The sequence below is a fragment of the Oryctolagus cuniculus genome, chromosome 16 (assembly GCF_051225735.1).
Source record: "Oryctolagus cuniculus isolate XC-2025 breed Fujian yellow rabbit chromosome 16, ASM5122573v1, whole genome shotgun sequence".
In the NCBI taxonomy this organism is placed as follows: Eukaryota; Metazoa; Chordata; class Mammalia; order Lagomorpha; family Leporidae; genus Oryctolagus; species Oryctolagus cuniculus.
In genome coordinates, this window is record NC_142882.1 from 77864190 (window position 1) to 77880722 (window position 16533).

Genomic DNA, 16533 nt, shown 5'->3' on the forward strand with positions numbered 1-16533 from the left:
GGTGCTTCTTCCTGGTCTCCCATGCAGGTGCAGGGGCCCAAGCACTTGGGCCATCCTCCACTGCCTTCCTGGGCCACAGCAGAGAGCTGGACTGAAAGAGGAGCAACTGGGACTAGAACCCAGCGCCCATATGGGATGCTGGCACCGCAGGCGGAGGATTAACCTAGTGAGCCATGGCGCCGGCCCCACTCTAAATATTTTTTTAAATGAACTTATCTTTAATTCCATTTTCCCATGAAATTTTTTAAAGATTTATTTCTTGAAGGACAGAGTTAGAGACAGAGAATGAGATCTTCCATCCACTGGTTCACTCCCCAAATGGCCACAACGGAGGGAGCTGGGCCGATCCAAAGCCAAGAGCCAGGAGCTTCTTCTGGGTCTCCCTAGCTGGTGCAGGGGTCCAAGTCCTTGGGCCATCCTGTGTTGCTTTCCCAGGCCATTATCAGGGAGCGGGATCATAAAAGGAGCAGCTAGGACTTGAATCAATGCTGGCGCCTCAGGCGGCGGCTTTACCTTCTATACCAAGGCGCCGGCCCTACTCTAATTATTATCTTTTAAAACCCAGATAGGGGCCGGCGCCGCTAATCCTCCGCCTGTTGCCGGCACACCAGGTTCTAGTCCTGGTCAGGGCGCCGGATTCTGTCCCGGTTGCCCTCTTCCAGGCCAGCTCTCTGCTGTAGCCAGGGAGTGCAGTGGAGGATGGCCCAAGTGCTTGGGCCCTGCACCCATTGGGAGACCAGGAGAAGCACCTGGCTCCTAGCTTCGGATCAGTGCGGTGCGCCGGCCACAGTGGCCATTGGAGGGTGAACCAACGGCAAAAGGAAGACCTTTCTCTCTGTCTCTCTCTCTCACTGTCCACTCTGCCTGTCAAAAAACAAAACAAAACAGGTTTGCGCTGCTGCTCTTTGGGTCCAGCTCTCTGCTATGGCCTGGAAAACAGTGGAAGATGGCCCAAGTCCTTGGGCCCCTGCACCTGCGTGGGAGACTGGGAAGAAGCTCCTGGCTCCTGGTTGTGGATCAGCTCAGCTCTGGCCTTTACAGCCAAATGGGGAGTGAACCAGCACATGGAAGACCTTTCTGTCTCTTCCTCTCTCTCTCTCTCTCTCTAACTCTGCCTCTCAAATAAATAAATAAAACCTTAAAAAAAAAAACCCAGATGGTCTAGTCTCATGGAGAAGGGTATACTCTTTTGACCTGTGACTTATCAAACAAACAAAAAACTAATTTTATCATTTAAAAATGAGCCGGAATACACCTTGCCAAATAAGTTTCCCCAAATCACAACTACCCTAAGAATGAGCAATTAAGTCACATCTCTGTGCAACAATTTTTTGTATTTTGCAGAGAAGTATTCAAAGTAGAAAGATGGGCTGAATTGCTAATCAAAATTGGTGCTCTTCAGTCTTTGCAATTAAGCTAAAGGGTACATCTTTTCTAGAATGATGTGAAGAAATCAATCTCTTCCAACAGTTTCCCAAATCTGAGTATGATGCTACCCAACCACCTGTCACACAGCGGACTCCCATGTGGTGCATCCAGTTCATCAAGCACTGCACTGTCTGCAATGCAAGCCAGGAGACATGTCCACTCTATGATATAAATGACTACACGAGGTTCTTAAAGTTTTAAAGTGATTCTTATGTAATAGAACAAAAAATGGACTTTAGTTCCTTGTTCTTCCAAAAACATTAATTGCTGGGGCCGGCGCTGTGGTGTAGTGGATCAAGTGCCTCCTGCAGTGCTGTCCATCCCATATGGGCACTGGTTCAAATCTACTTGCAATCCAGCTCTCTGCTATGGCCTGGGAAAGCAGTAGAGGATGGCCCAAGTCTTTGGGCCCCCCACCCATATGGGAGACAGAGAAGAAGCGCCTGGCTCCTGGCTTCGGATTGGCACAGCTCGGCCGTTGTAGCCAATTGGGGAGTGAACCAGTGGATGGAAGACATTCTCTCTCTCTCTCTTTCTTTCTCTCTCTCTCTCTCTTTGTGTCTCTGTAACTCTGCCTTTCAAATAAATAAAAATCTTTAAAAAACATTATTAATTGCAATTTCCCTCTACAAGTCATATGTCATCACAATACCACTTTCAGCTCTCAGATTCACTAATTATTAAATTTGTTAATATTTGTCAATGTAAAATTTCAAGATATTCTCAATCCTCTCAGTAAACCATCTCCTTATGATGATCCTGACATAGGGATGTTTCGGGGTCTCCTGGTTACCAGAATTCTCACTGAAAACACAAATATAATTTTTCTAGGTTGGTTTGTTGATATCTAGGCTCTCATCAGTTGCAACAGAAAATGTCACATCGAGGGCCATTCCATCCTGAACGCACCCGATCTCGTCTGATCTCAGAAGCTAAGCAGGGTTGGGCCTGGTTAGTACTTTGGACAAAACGTCACAGATTGCATTTCTTACAAACTGTGTCAGTTTTTCAAGTTCTCAACTGCATCTTGATGTGCTGAGGGTGACGGCCATGTTCCCAGGGAGCTCTACATGCATCTTACTGTTTTGCAGGTGATTTCTGCTGTCGTCACAAATGCGCTTCTAAAATCCAATATGTATACATTACATGTTTTGATGTAATTTTTCATTTTATATTTTAATTTCACAGCATTATTGTATAATGTTTAAAATTTTTTTTTGAAATGTAGCCTTAGAGGCCAGTGTTGTAGCATAGTGGGTAAAGCTGCTGCCTGCAGTGCTGGCATCCCATATGGACCTTGGTTTGAGACTCGGATGCTCCACTTGTGATCCAGCTCTCTGCTATGACCTGGGAAAGCAGTAGAAGATGGCCCAAGTCCTTGGGCCCCTGCACCCACGTGGGAGACCGGGAAGAAGTTCCTGGCTCCTGGCTTTGGATCAGTGCAGCTCCAGTTGTTAAAGCCATTTTGAGAGTGGACCAGCGGATGGAAGACCTCTCTCTCTCTCTCTGCCTCTCCTTCTCTTTCTGTGTAACTCTGACTTTCAAATAAAGAAATAAATTTTTAAAAAATTAAGTCTTACTGAAATTTTAGGTGTTTATGCAATTTATTAATCTGTTTTTACATATAGTGGCATTTAGATACATATTTCTGTGTATTGGCACTAATTTTTAGAATAATTTGTTAGTTTGTTTTTGGTATTTCTTTGACAGTCATGTTATGCCTGTTGAATACAGAGGAATATTTTCAAATCTCACAAAAAACTAAAACATCTTTTTCTTAAAAAATACAGTTTTCTTGACTTACCTTTTTCAGTTTCCTACTTTTTATAGATACTTGATTCCAAAGAACAAATTCTCTATTATAAGCAAAATAATGAAAATAGTGTAAGTGCAATGACAAGTGGCCATCAACCTTCGTTCCAGTACAGAGTGAGAATGTAGTGGATGGTGGGGGACCACAGCGAGCAAGACTGCTAGGCTCTGACTGCCAGCTAGTGCTCAGCTCTGGTAGGTACTTGCCATTCAGAATTGCAAGACTCTCAGCCTGCTGCAGACACACTGCTTATGTGGCTGTGTTTGTGGGTTACCCTATTTTTTATGACACTATGCAAATCAACATGGTAAAAGCCAATTAGAATATATGAATCCCTAAGGAAAAAGAAAAGTATTTCCTCAACTGCCTCTTCATTTGCAGGGCTGCCCACATGCCTCAAAAATATGGTTAGTACTTGACATGGTTTTGTAGCATGCGCTGATTCATGAATTCAGCACTATTTTTGCAGCTGGAGACAGAAAGATGCATTCTAATGGGAGATGATGGAAAATGAAAGATAGTGAGGGGCCGGCGCCGCAGCTCACTTGGCTAATCCTCCACCTGCGGCACCAGCACCCGGGGTTCTAGTCCCGGTTGCTCCTCTTCTAGGCCAGCTCTCTGCTGTGGCCCGGGAAGGCAGTGGAGGATGGCCCAGGTCCTTGGGTCCCTGCACTCGCATGGGAGACCAGGAGGAAGCACCTGGCTCCTGGCTTTGGATCAGCGCAGTGCACCAGCTGCAGCACGCCAGCCGTGGCAGCCATTTGGGGTGTGAACCAACAGAAAAAGGAAGACCTTTCTCTCTCTCTCTCCCCCTCTCTAACTCTGCCTGTCCAAAAAAAAAAAAAAAAAAAAAAAAAAAAAAAAAAAAAAGTGATAGGAATACATATATCAAATAATAGAAAATAATCCAGGAGAATTGATTGTGATTTGCTCCTGCTTCCCTGCCCGTCCCCCGGCAAAGGTTTAACAGGACCTGTCCTGTACACATAGCTCCCTCTCCATCTCTCTCCCTCTCTCGTTTCCTTCTTTGCCCCTCCCCTCCATTCTGATGGGTCTCCCCACCAATAAACCCTTTCCCTTAAAAAAAAAAAAAAAAAAAGAATGACTGAGGAAGATAGGAAGAAAACAGGAGATGGGATGGCCTGGAAGCTTGGTGGAGACACTAAATCATCCACAGTGGATATTGCTCATAGGTTAAGTAGTGATGACGAAGAAATGATGGTGACTTTAGCAATATGGAGGTTCTTGTTGATCTTGACGAGCAGTTTGGGGATGCAAGAGAAAATAAATGAGAAAGTCGCTTTGGGAGCACAGGGGCAAAGAGGAATTTTGTTTTTAAGATGGGAGAAATTGGGGCCGGCGCTGTAGTGCAGTCGGCTAAGCTTCTACCTGCACGCCAGCATCCCATACAGGTTCTCCCTTCTGACCCAGCTCTCTGCTATGGCCTGGGAAAGCAGTAGAAGATGGCCCAAGTCCTTGCACCCCTGCACCCACACAGGAGACCTGGAAGAAGCTCCTGGCTCCTGGCTTCAGATCACCCAAGCTCTGGCCATTGGGGCCATTTGGAGAGTGAACCAGCAGATGGAAGACCTCTCTCTCTGTCTCCATCTGTAACTCTACCTCTCAAATAAATAAATACTTAAAAGAAGAAAAAGGAAAAATAACATCAGAACTTCTTGGCTGATAGCCAAGGTGTTCTATATCTACTTTCTGCCTAGCACCTTGCTTTATCCTTAAGAGATACCATCTTTCATAGAGTGGTGATCTTACTAAAGGAATGGATGCTATGACAACATAATGGGAACAGGTATTTGGTTTCGCAGAGAAGGTAAAGTTAAAATTCTGCTTTTTTAAAGAAGTTAAGTTTAGGCAGATGAAAAGACTGGGAAATAAGGAACAAGAGGAAAGAACAGTATACAATTGGGAGGTGGGATTCATGTGAAAAAGAAGTGGGTGAAAATGTTTGAATCTTGGCCGGCGCCGGAGCTCACTTGGTTAATCCTCTGCCTGTGGTGCCGGCATCCCATATGGGCGCCAGGTTCTGGTCCCGGTTGCTCCTCTTCCAGTCCAGCTCTCTGCTGTGGCCCGGGAGGGCAGTGGAGGATGGCCCAAGTGCTTGGGCCCCTGCACCTGCATGGGAGACCAGGAGGAAACACCTGGCTCCTGGCTTCGGATCGGCGCAGTGTGCTGGCCATAGCGGCCATCTGGGGAGTGAACCAACGGAAGGAAGACCTTTCTCTCTGTCTCTCTCTAACTCTGCCTGTCAAATAAAAATGTTTGAATCTCAGTAAAGAAAATCTGGCTTTAATATTTAGTCACTGGAGAGTAAAATAGTCAAATAATCTGTGATATCCCCTGGATCAAAAAAATCTTATTAGTATTTTTAAGAGAGCTAATTTCTTCTTCATAATTTTCATTATTAGAAAACTCTCTCAAATGTGTTCTAAATAAGGATCATGAGAGACCAGTGAGATAAAAGCTAATTCAACTAGGTGAACTTTTAAAAACTGTAATTATTTTTAAGCATGAAGATTTCATCCCACACATGACAGACACAATATAGGTAAGCACAATTTTCCTTTTAAAATGTTATCTACCCCATTTTTAATGCTCTAGAATAGTATTCCAAAATGTGTTATGAATTTAAAAGAATTGTCATAATTTCTTATTTATCTGTTAAGCATTTTATAGCTCATAATATTCTTAACTATCTTGGAAAATTGTCTCGTTTATACTCTTTTTGGATTTAACTTTTGTTTCATTGCAGCATGTTTTAACAGCAAGGAGCTTTGAAAAAATCTAAATGTCTATGAATGAAATTTCACAATGCTTCTAATTCCTGTCATGCAAGAAGAGATTTTGTTAAAAAGCAAACACAAAGGTGCTTTTCAAACATGTGTCTTAAGTTTTCATCAATCTTCAAACCACCCTAGTTATAACCCAGCTTAATATTTAGAATTTTTGGAAGTGCTGTTAAATCCAGTTCCTTAGATATCTATCCAAATTACATTTGCTTTTCAGATGGGAAGCTTTTGTAGATCAAAAATATAGCATATTAGCAATTTAATACCTTGGACATAAAAAGCCTAACTTGGTTCTTTGAAGATTCCCTAGATTGGTGAAAGTTCCAAATTTAAAGAGGGAGGGGCACTTTCATAAAAACTGCACATCTCTGCTACACTGCCTTTCATCTAGCAGTGTCTGTTCCATGAAGCCCTCGCCCTATCCTGCGGGTTTTTATTTATTTACTTATCAGTATGGTTTGCAATCTCCTAAATGTATTTATATGTATATATATACATATGTATGTATACAACACACACACACACATATAAAGATACGCCTGTTGGGGCCAACGTTGTGGTATAGCAGGTAAAGCCGCTGCCTGCAACACTGGCATCTCATACGGGCAATGGTTCATGTCCTGGCTGCTCCATTTCTGATCCAGCTCCCTACTAATGGTCTGGGAAGGCAGCGGAGGATGGCCCAAGTGTTTGGGCCCCTAAACCCACATGGGAGACCTGGAAGAAGCTCCTGAATCCTGGTTCCAGCCTAGTCCAGCCCTGGACCATTGCGGCCATATGGTGAACCAGTGGATGGAAGCTCTCTCTCTCCCTCTTTCAAATAAACAACTAAATCTTATATATATATATATATATATATATATATATATAATATATACACATATATATATATATGCTTGTTATCACAAAAGTTAACTTTATCAAGTTTAAAAGACTTCAACATCAGAAATAAAGCAGCATTTGTGGGGAAAAAATTCACCCATCTTCAAAATTTTAACACTTAAACTGGAATAGTGAGGTGACTCTTACTTTAGTACCAGCACAGAAAGTGAGCAATATGTACTAATTCTGAGGTACAATAAATGGTTTTAGGTGTAGGCTGAGTTTTTAATGCTTCTGTTGGCTATCCACAAAAATGAGAAAGTTTAAAGAAAACAAGGGATGAGTGTAGAATTGAGTCAGATAAGTTCCTTTTGGAGCCAGATGGCAGATTTCTGAATGTGATTTCTATTACAGAAAAATCTAACTCCAATGAGTTTATCTCAATTTTAGCATATCCAAATATTCTGAAGAACGGCATGACTGACTAATTCCACTGGTCAGTATATGAGACAAAGCAGGAAAAAATACTAAGATATTTACCAAACATAATTCCTATCATTGTGGCAATTTCACAATAACCTCTTATCCATAAAAATCCAATAAGAAAATAAAAAATGTATTTTTAATTAAAATATAGTATTTTAATATTACTTTAATTATTATACAATTATGTTAAAAAATAATGCTGAATATAGAATAGGAACATACAATAAAGAAACAAGGATTACCAGGTAAATTTTAGGCTTCAGTCCAAATAGGAGAGAAAAACCTATATATTCAGCTGGGTGTCATTACTGGAAGACATGTAAGTGTTTCCAAAAAACCAGAAAGATATTGGTCATCTTTCTTTTTCAATTGTTTCAACAGGAAGAATCTTTTTTAGATGATGAAACTTATAAGCTAAATTAAAATACACTTTACTCATTGGCAAGTTACATGAGCAAGAATAATGTGAGCACAGGACTTGGAAGGTTTGATTTATAACTATACTACTCTCTACTTACAAAGCTGCTGTCGAGGAGGCAGAGCAATGAATCATTACAATTGTCTACCTGGGAAATGTCAAAAGATTAAGTCAGGGCAGAGGAGAGAGAAAATGAAAGAATACACAGTTCTGTCCAAGAAATGCCCCTCAATGAATGGAAATATAGTTAGCACAAAAAGCCAGTATTACAGAATTAATGATTACATTTTGAAAATCTTCATATAAAATTACTAATAAACCACAATGCTTTAAACTTCCTGAGTAGAAGGCAGATTATCCTTAGAAGTCCTGCTAACTGAATTATTCCTTATTCAACTATCACCTAGTGATCTACCTCTCTATACTAAGAGTTTGAAAAACAAATTTAAGTCAAAATATAATAGAAATTTGATAGAATTTTTAAGATTTATTTAATTTATTTATTTGGAAGGGAGTGCCAGAGAGAGAGAGGAAAAGATAGATTTTTTTTTTTTTTTGTGGAAGACTTATTTGTTTATTTGAAAGGCAGTTACAGAGAGGCAGAGGCGGGGGTGGGTGGGGGGAGGGAGAGGAGAGAGATCCTCTAACTGCTGATTCACTCCCCAGATGGCCACAATGGCTGGAGCTGGGCCAATCCAAAGCCAGAAGCTTCTTCTAGATCTCCCACGTGGGTGCAGGGGCCCAAGGACTTGGGCCACCTTCTACTGCTTCCCCAGGCCACAGCAGAGAGCTGGATTAGAAGCGTAGCTGCCGGGATGCCAACAAGAAGTCATATGGGATACCAGCACTACAGGTGGCAGCTTCACCCACTATGCCACAGCGCCGGCCCTGAAAATACAAGCTTCTGTCCGCTGGTTCACTCCCCAGATGGACACAACAGCCATGGCTGGGACAGGCCAAAACCAGGAGCCAGGAGCCAGGAGCCAGGAGCTTTATCCCACGTGGGTAAAGGGGCCGATATGGGATGCTGATGTTGCAGGCAGTGGTTTCACCCATCATGCCACAATGCTGACCCTCAAGATAGAAATTTGAACCAATCATTAATGGATCCAGCTTTATTTAAAAAAAAAAAAAAAGGTTTAATTGACACTTTGCCAATACAAAAAATAATCATTCACAGAACATTTATTTACCGCTTAAATTACTCCATATTTTCACATACTGTGAACAGAAAATATTTTACCCCACACATAGAAAAGCAAGTAAGTGCAATCTTTCAAACATTAAAAACCATAATGAAATCTGTACAACAGATAAATAAAAGTATACCTCTAACGGCTTATAAAAACAAAACAAAACAAAAACATTTATTGCCCAAAGTCACCAGTTTACTTAAATTCTATTATGGTCATACAACTCAATCATAACAATGTGAATCTTTAGCACACTGAACAAGTTTAGGTTCATAAATATTTTTCTTTTTAAATAGGAGGAGGAGTAATAAGAAATACCAAAATGGCTATAAAGAGCTTTCCAAACATTGGAAATAATATACAAAATTAATTAGAGGGGGGAAGCACATAAAATGGATCCACAGGGTATCTGCTATTACACTGCTATAGCTTAAGGAAAGGAGAAAAAGTACATGTTTGGATTGGACAGAAAAGTTGGCCGTTTTTTACAAAGAAGCAGTGATAACATCAGCAATGACAAAACCCTGTTGTGGAGCCTTAGAAGAACTCTGTGAGACAAAACGTACAAGGATTCAGGCTTGCAAACCTGAAAGCCAGAGCGAGGAAGAAACACCATGTCAGGAAACACAGAACATCGGAACATGAACGCACATTAATAAAAGGCCTACTGTTCAGCATTCCACACCATTGCACATATGACAAGCAAACAATACTGCAGTCATTCTTGAGTAAGAACATTTCGGTGAAGTAGGAAGTCCCATGAGGAATACGGATGAAGACAGTCTCATTACCACACATTTAGTAAATATCAAAACACCCAGCGGTGTTGGCTAAGCTAATTATCTACACTTTTCACTGGAAAGGTAATCATTTCCCTGCCTTCATATGTTAACTTAAAATCATTTACAAATGGCAATATTGATCCAGTAGAAAAGATTTTTCACATGCAATCCTTTATGAACCTCTGTGGTTATTTTTTTGTTTGTTTTCTTTTTTCATTTTTAGTATTTCACATGAATATGTACATGTCCAATATATACATACAACCACACATATTCAACAATGTCACCGAACTTCCTCTTGCCGCACATGTTTATATTTACATCTCCAGACAGATGCTCTTCTCCTCTACGTGGATACAATGTAAGCTGAAGAGTTTGTTTTTTAGGATTTTATGAATTTAATGTCTTGATTTATCTTGAATGGATGATAAGACGAGAAGTCCGCAAAAAAACACAGCTATCCCTGCCAACCTTTTCAAGAGGGCTGCGTTATCTTTCGGAATAACGATCTGGGCAAGATCATTAGTAATCTGAGAAATTTCATGTGCCACACAGACAAATATGAAAGTGCTGACAATGATGTTGAGCATAGGGTTTCCAGGTATGAGTACCAAGATACCCCTCGTGTCTGCAGCCAGCCATATGTGATATTGGCAAATAAACAGCTAGGAGAAAAAAATATTGAAAGTTAGGTATGTACCAAGGGTCCATGAGTAAATCGCATTTTTTTCTGATAAACAATTGGTAGCATAATAATGTTGGAAACCTTTTCCAAAATCACTTGATTCAAAATCACTATTGCTCTGAGAAGTCTACTTCAGAGGCAACTTCTACGTCCACACAATCTGTGCTATAAAAGAGACTGAAGAAAATAATGTTTACTCAAGAGCACAAAATATACTTTTCCTATTTTAAGACAATTTAATAAATTTATACTCTAAAATGTACCTCTTGTGATCACAATACTTTTTAAAGATATTCTATCTCAAATAATAAAGCTCAGGCCAATCAGAACATACATTAAAACCTATTGTTTAAACTGATTTTGTGGATAAACTCACACTGTCTTGCATAGAATATTTTCACACAATATCTAAACATAGGGTGAATTTTATTATGGTAAACATCAATAAAATTTATTCCAGTAATATGTATTTAGTTACAGTTAGACAACAAATAAACTTTCAGCTTGATTTCTTCAAATTCTGGTCTCAAGTTTTTGTTTCCTGATCCCAGCATCTTGGTCATGGTTGTGCTAAAGAGCTTAATAATATTAAGAGTCTCCCAATCTAGTCACTTTAAAAGAAAGGCTTTAAAAACATCCTAAAATACGTTATTGATAATACAAGTTCTAAGTCTCTCCCCCTAAAATTCCATAAATAATAGCTTTGGTTTAAAAGAAAGTATATGTCAGATTTACACATGCATAACACACACATACACATACATGCACAAACATATATTTAAACCTGACTAAAAAATAAAGCAAAATCAAAATATTAATGTACCAACCTCTAATGAAATTTTCCCAAACCAGGCAAAAAATGAACTGTAAACTGAACGGGCATAGCCAGGAATATTCCTTATAAGGATGAAGGCTAAAATCTAAGGAAAAGCAAAGGTAAATATTAATAATCTATTTGTTAAAAAGTAGTTTGCATGAAGCTTTCCTTAAAGTGATATATTATCTTTATGTCCCTTAACTTGACACATGTACAATAGTTTTATAAAACAGGCAAAGTATTAGCAAGTTAATTTGCTCCTGTGTTTCTTAATACATGTTGCAAAATATATGTTGCTTCCTATACCAACGTAGGCTGAGTTAGTACCTGGCTGAACATTTCTATTTCGTGTATATTAGGAAAAACATAAACCTTCCTGAAGCCCTTTGTGATATTAAATAATGTTATAAAATACCATATTATTATTTCTTTTATAAAGTACATGGGAGTTTCAAAGAGTTTATGGAAAATGAATATTTTATGCAGGGATTTCAAGCCTTTATTTTCCAAAATAAGTTTATCTTTGAATTCAGTGTTTTGATGAACTTTCTGAAGTATCCTAGTATCTGTCTGGTTGACAGCTACCCTCTCATTACTCGCTTCGAAATGCTTCTTCTAACAGCCACACTGATACGGAAAAAGGGTATGGTCGTGAATGTCTTCATGTTTGCTCTTCATGGCCTGGAACATGATATCTGGAACCGCATTCATATATAGCCTACTTCCTTTCTGCATCTCTCCCTATCCCAAAAAATCTCCAGTTTGAGGGCTCCTGGCCTTCACCCCTCTCCCTTATCCTTTGTATCAGGTACAGCAATTTCGCTTTTTTCAACATTCCAATTCACAGTCTCACATTAACTAACCAGTTTACCAAGGAAAGGACTCTCCTTAAAATCCTACCCTCCTTATAAAGAAGCAAGAAACTGTAAAGAAAAAATGGTTTCCACTTTCACAACTACTTTTCAAGCACTCTTAGAAAAGGACTGAAACTCTTTTGACACTTCAGAACATCTCCATATTCACTGTTGACCACGCTGGGCATTTTGTAGAAAGATCTGGAAAGAACCTGTGGGGTGCATAGAAGATGAGGAAATAGGGAGAGGCATGTGGAGAACTGTCACTGGGAAAAAGGGACCCAGGGGAACTCCTCAGGTATAGACAAGGTGAACGACTCTCACAGGACAGACAGACTCCAGGTTACGTCTGGCCTTTTGCCTGCGTTAGTTCTGGAACTTAGGGCAAGGCACTTCATCTTTGGATCTGTTTCCTCATCTACAGCTTGAGGTAAGCTTAGCTTTGAAACATTGATGGGAATATTACATGAGAAAACATAGATAAGGTACTTAATATAATATACATTGTAAGTCATTTAAGGAAATGAATGAGACAACTCATAATGTACTAAATGATACAAGTCATGAAGGTGAAACTGAAATAAAGCCCTTAAACATGACACCAATTAATGAGTTATTATAACAACTCCTTAGCTCTAAAATGCTAGTCAGAATGACACATACATACAAATCAGTAGACTCAGCAACAGAAACACGGAAACTGTCCTAAGCAAGTCACTTTTCTTCTTTCTGCCCGTAATATTCCCCATGTGTATTTTATTTCCATAGCATATTCAAGTCTTAGGTTCTGTCATACGCTTAGTAAACAAAAGTGACTAGGGGAGTAGAAAATCAAAGAAATAATAACTATGGAGAAGACAACTGGAGTTTGGGGAATTACTAGCTTGATACAGAAATAATAAGGTTTAAGTTTCATCAGCATTTGTGACTTGACGAGTACTGTACTAAGTACTTTGCAAACATTATTTATTGTTCATCATTTGTTCTATAGCTAAGCCTTTCTGGAAATTTCTATCCAGACTAAAGGGCAAAACCAAAAAGTCATGATTTTGCCTTTGCTGGATCAGGCTGGGAAATGCTTTCCAATAGGAAGCAAGGATCTGGATGTGTGTCCAATCTTCAGTAGCCTCTTCAGATCAGTGGTCTAAAGATAGAAACCAATCATATCAGCGTGTGTGTATGAGTGTGTGTGTGTGTGTGTGTATATATATATAAAATCACAATGCCCTAGGGGATTTGTGTACACACACACACACACACACACACACACACGTCTGCATCTGAGAGTGCAGTATGCTCAAAATAAAGATGGAAACTTAGTGTTTGAAGCCACCGGGATGCTCTTGACTTTTACAATGGGGGACAAATGCCCTTGAAAAGTAACTGTGCTTGCATTTGTGTTCATAGTCCATCCTTTTACTCTGAGGTGAAAATCTGAGGCCTTTACAAAAAACTGAACCTCAGAGTTGTGAGTATGTGGGTGGTGGTGACTGGAAGGGCAAGCGATAAGCCTCAGGAGCACACGCTAGGGTTACTCTCCATACAGCCACTTTCATAGTCCTCTGTATTGGGCACTGTGAGTTGTAATGTCTCCCCCGTCATCCTGTGAGCTGCAGAAATGATACTAGATATGATATACAGAGAGTTACTGGTAAGAACTACTGCTGCCTAAAGAAGCCATAAAAATGTTAAATGAATATAGTAGAATGTCTAAAATTTCATTATCAATTGCTTTTGGAGTATTTATCAACTACCTGGTGGTACCAACAATACAGAAGGTTAAGGGAAATCAAACAGAAGTTAAAATCTAAGAAATTAGTCCTCTAGAAATTCTCCTGCTCCTGTTTGCCAGGCTACTCATCTCTCAGAGCGCAGCTCAGACACTGCGTCCTCCAAGAACGCTGTTAATATCCAGATAGGCTACTAGGAGGGCCAGGAAGCACTCCCATGTGCTTCCAAAGCAACTTGTACTAAACTATTCCCACACTCATCACAATGGCCTACGATTACCTGGGAGCAACCAGAAGCATTGTATCTCTGCAAAATGTCCATCTGATGTGAACTGCCTCTGGCATCTGCTTACGTCTCTATCATCATCACATACTTCTCTGGACCCCGGCTGTTTCAGTGCCACCACCACTCCGCCCCTCCCCTCTCCAGCCTTCTTTAAGCTCCTTGGATCTGCCATGCTCCAATCCATTTTAGGGTCAAAGTTATTTTTTTTGTAAAGATATATTTTATTTGAAAGGCAGAGTTACAGAGAGGCAGAGAGGCAAAGAGGCAGAGAGAGAGAGAGAGAAAGAGAGATCTTCCATCTGCTGGTTCACTCCCCAGATGGCTGCAACGGCTAGAGCTGTGCCCATCTGAAGCCAGGAGCCAGAAGCTTCTTTCAGGTCTCCCACTTGGGTACAGGGGCCCAAGGACCTGGGCCATCTTCTACTGCTTTCCCAGGCCATAGCAGAGAGCTGGACCGGAAGTGGAGCAGCTGGGACTTGAACCTGCACCCATATGGGATGCTGGCACTATAGGTGGTGGCTTTTACCTGCTATGCCACAGTGTCAGCCCCTTAAGTTCTTTTTTTTTAAAAGAATTATTTATTTACTGAATTGCAGAGGGGTCTGGTGCCATGGCATAGTAGGCTAGGCCTCCATTGCAGTACCAGCATCCCATTTGGGTACATGTTAGAGTCCCAGCTATTCTGCTTCTGATCCAGCTCTCTGCTATGGCCTGGGAAAGTAGTGGAGAATGGGGCAAGTCCTTCAGACCCTGTACCCATGTGGGAGACCTGAATGAAGTTCCTGGCCCCTGGGTTTGACCTGGCCCAGCCCTGGCCGGTGTGGCCATTTGGGGAGTGAACCAGTGGATGGAAGATCTCCCTTTCTCTTTCACCTTCTCTCTCTGTATTTATGCCTTTCAAATAAATAAATAAATCTTTTTTAAGAAAGAAAGAGAGAAAGAGAGAGAGAGAGAGAGAGAGAGAGAGAGAAAGAAAGAAAGAAAGAAAGAAAGAAAGAAAGAAAGAAAGAAAAAGAGCAACAGAGAAGGGAAGAGGGAGAGGGAGAGAAAGAAGGGGAGAGAGAGAGCAAAAAGGAGGGGAGAAGGATGGGAGAGGGAGGGACAATGGGAGAGAGGGAAGGGGAGGAGAGTTGGAGAGGAAGAGAGAAAGAGAGGAAGAGGGGAAGGGAAGAGTAGGAGACAGGAAGGGGGAGTGGGAGAGAGGGTTGGGGATAGAGGGAGAGAAGGAGAGAGAAAGAGAAATCTTCCATCCACTGGTTTACTCCCCACAAAGGTCTAGGCCACCCAAAGCCAGAAGTCTGGAAATCCATGCTCATCTCCCACAGGCATGGCAGGGCCCAGCAGTGTTCTGTTGCTTTCCCAGGCGCATTAGTAGGAAGCTGGATTGGAAATGAAGCAGCCAGGCTTGAATCAGCCCTCCCGTAAGGGATGCCAGCATCATAGGTAGTGGCTTAACCCTTAACCTGCTGTACACAAAGCTGACAAGGGCCCTCCACACCTCACCTCTCCATTCTCAGTGTACACTCCTTCTATTCTCCTATTGCATTATATACTTGTATTTATAATTATGTGGTTTTATATGATTTCTCTCCGAAACAGAATAATACAGACTCCATGAGGATAGGAATTATGTCTGATTTGGTTACCACTGTATCCCCTCGTATAATACCTAGCACATGGTATCAAATATTAAATATAGTTTTGAAATACATGAAAAAATATTTACATATTCATATCTTTATTAGATTGTATGTTTCTGAGGGCAGGTGCTATGTCTTATTCAACACTGAGCCTCTTACACCTAGCACAGTACTTAATAGCTGGTAGATAATTGATAAGCATGATAAACATTGAAATAAAGACATTTGAATAAGTGATGAAAAAGCAAATATGAAAATGGGAATTAACAATTTCCAGATGTCTATTAAACAACAACAACAGAGCTAGATTTCATATCTGTGTATGTGACACAATAACCCTTGAAGGAAACTTTGATATCTTACTGCTTCAGAGGAAGTAAGGACTTAAGATTAAGTTACTTCTCTATATTTTCTGGAGTTTGATCTGAAATCTCTGTGCCCCTAAGGACTATGTTCTTACCAAGAATTAGGAAGTAAAAAGTCTCTAAGTCAAGATAATTACCTGGACCACAGAAACAGATGGGTGGAGTTCATTGCACTCTGCTTTGTTTTTACAACTGCTGGCCCAGATGGAATAGGTCTAAAACCAAAATGTACAGGTCAGTTCATGAACACAGGGAAGCCTGGAAGAGTACAATTCTCACAATTTTCTCAGTTTTGTTTATAACTTGTGCTTCATTATGCCATAAAAAAGCATCAGCAAAAACTGCCCAAAGGTTTGCTTTTCACTTGTTTTGATTCACACAATTGCCCAAACAGAAGAAACAGAGAGGAC

At 40.6% G+C, this 16533-nt stretch overlaps 1 protein-coding gene across 6 annotated transcripts in view; it reads right to left on the reverse strand.

The window, feature by feature from the left end:
- Positions 1-8871: 8871 nt before the first annotated feature.
- The window catches only part of CASD1 (CAS1 domain sialic acid O acetyltransferase 1), a 56307-nt gene continuing 48645 nt past the window's right edge, over positions 8872-16533 (reverse strand). For 5 of the 6 annotated variants that reach the window (XR_016222790.1, XR_007922246.3, XM_051852982.3 and 2 more), the window contains 3 exons: positions 16261-16338; positions 11259-11351; positions 8872-10411 (listed from right to left, as the gene is read on the reverse strand). Coding sequence is in view for 4 of the 6 variants with exons in the window: in XM_051852982.3 (XP_051708942.3) it covers positions 10145-10411; positions 11259-11351; positions 16261-16338 (438 nt within the window). In the remaining 2 variants the exon portion in view is untranslated. Of the gene's footprint in view, positions 10609-11258; positions 11352-16260; positions 16339-16533 lie in introns of all 6 variants that reach the window. The other variant, XM_089315761.1, reaches the window with a different exon arrangement.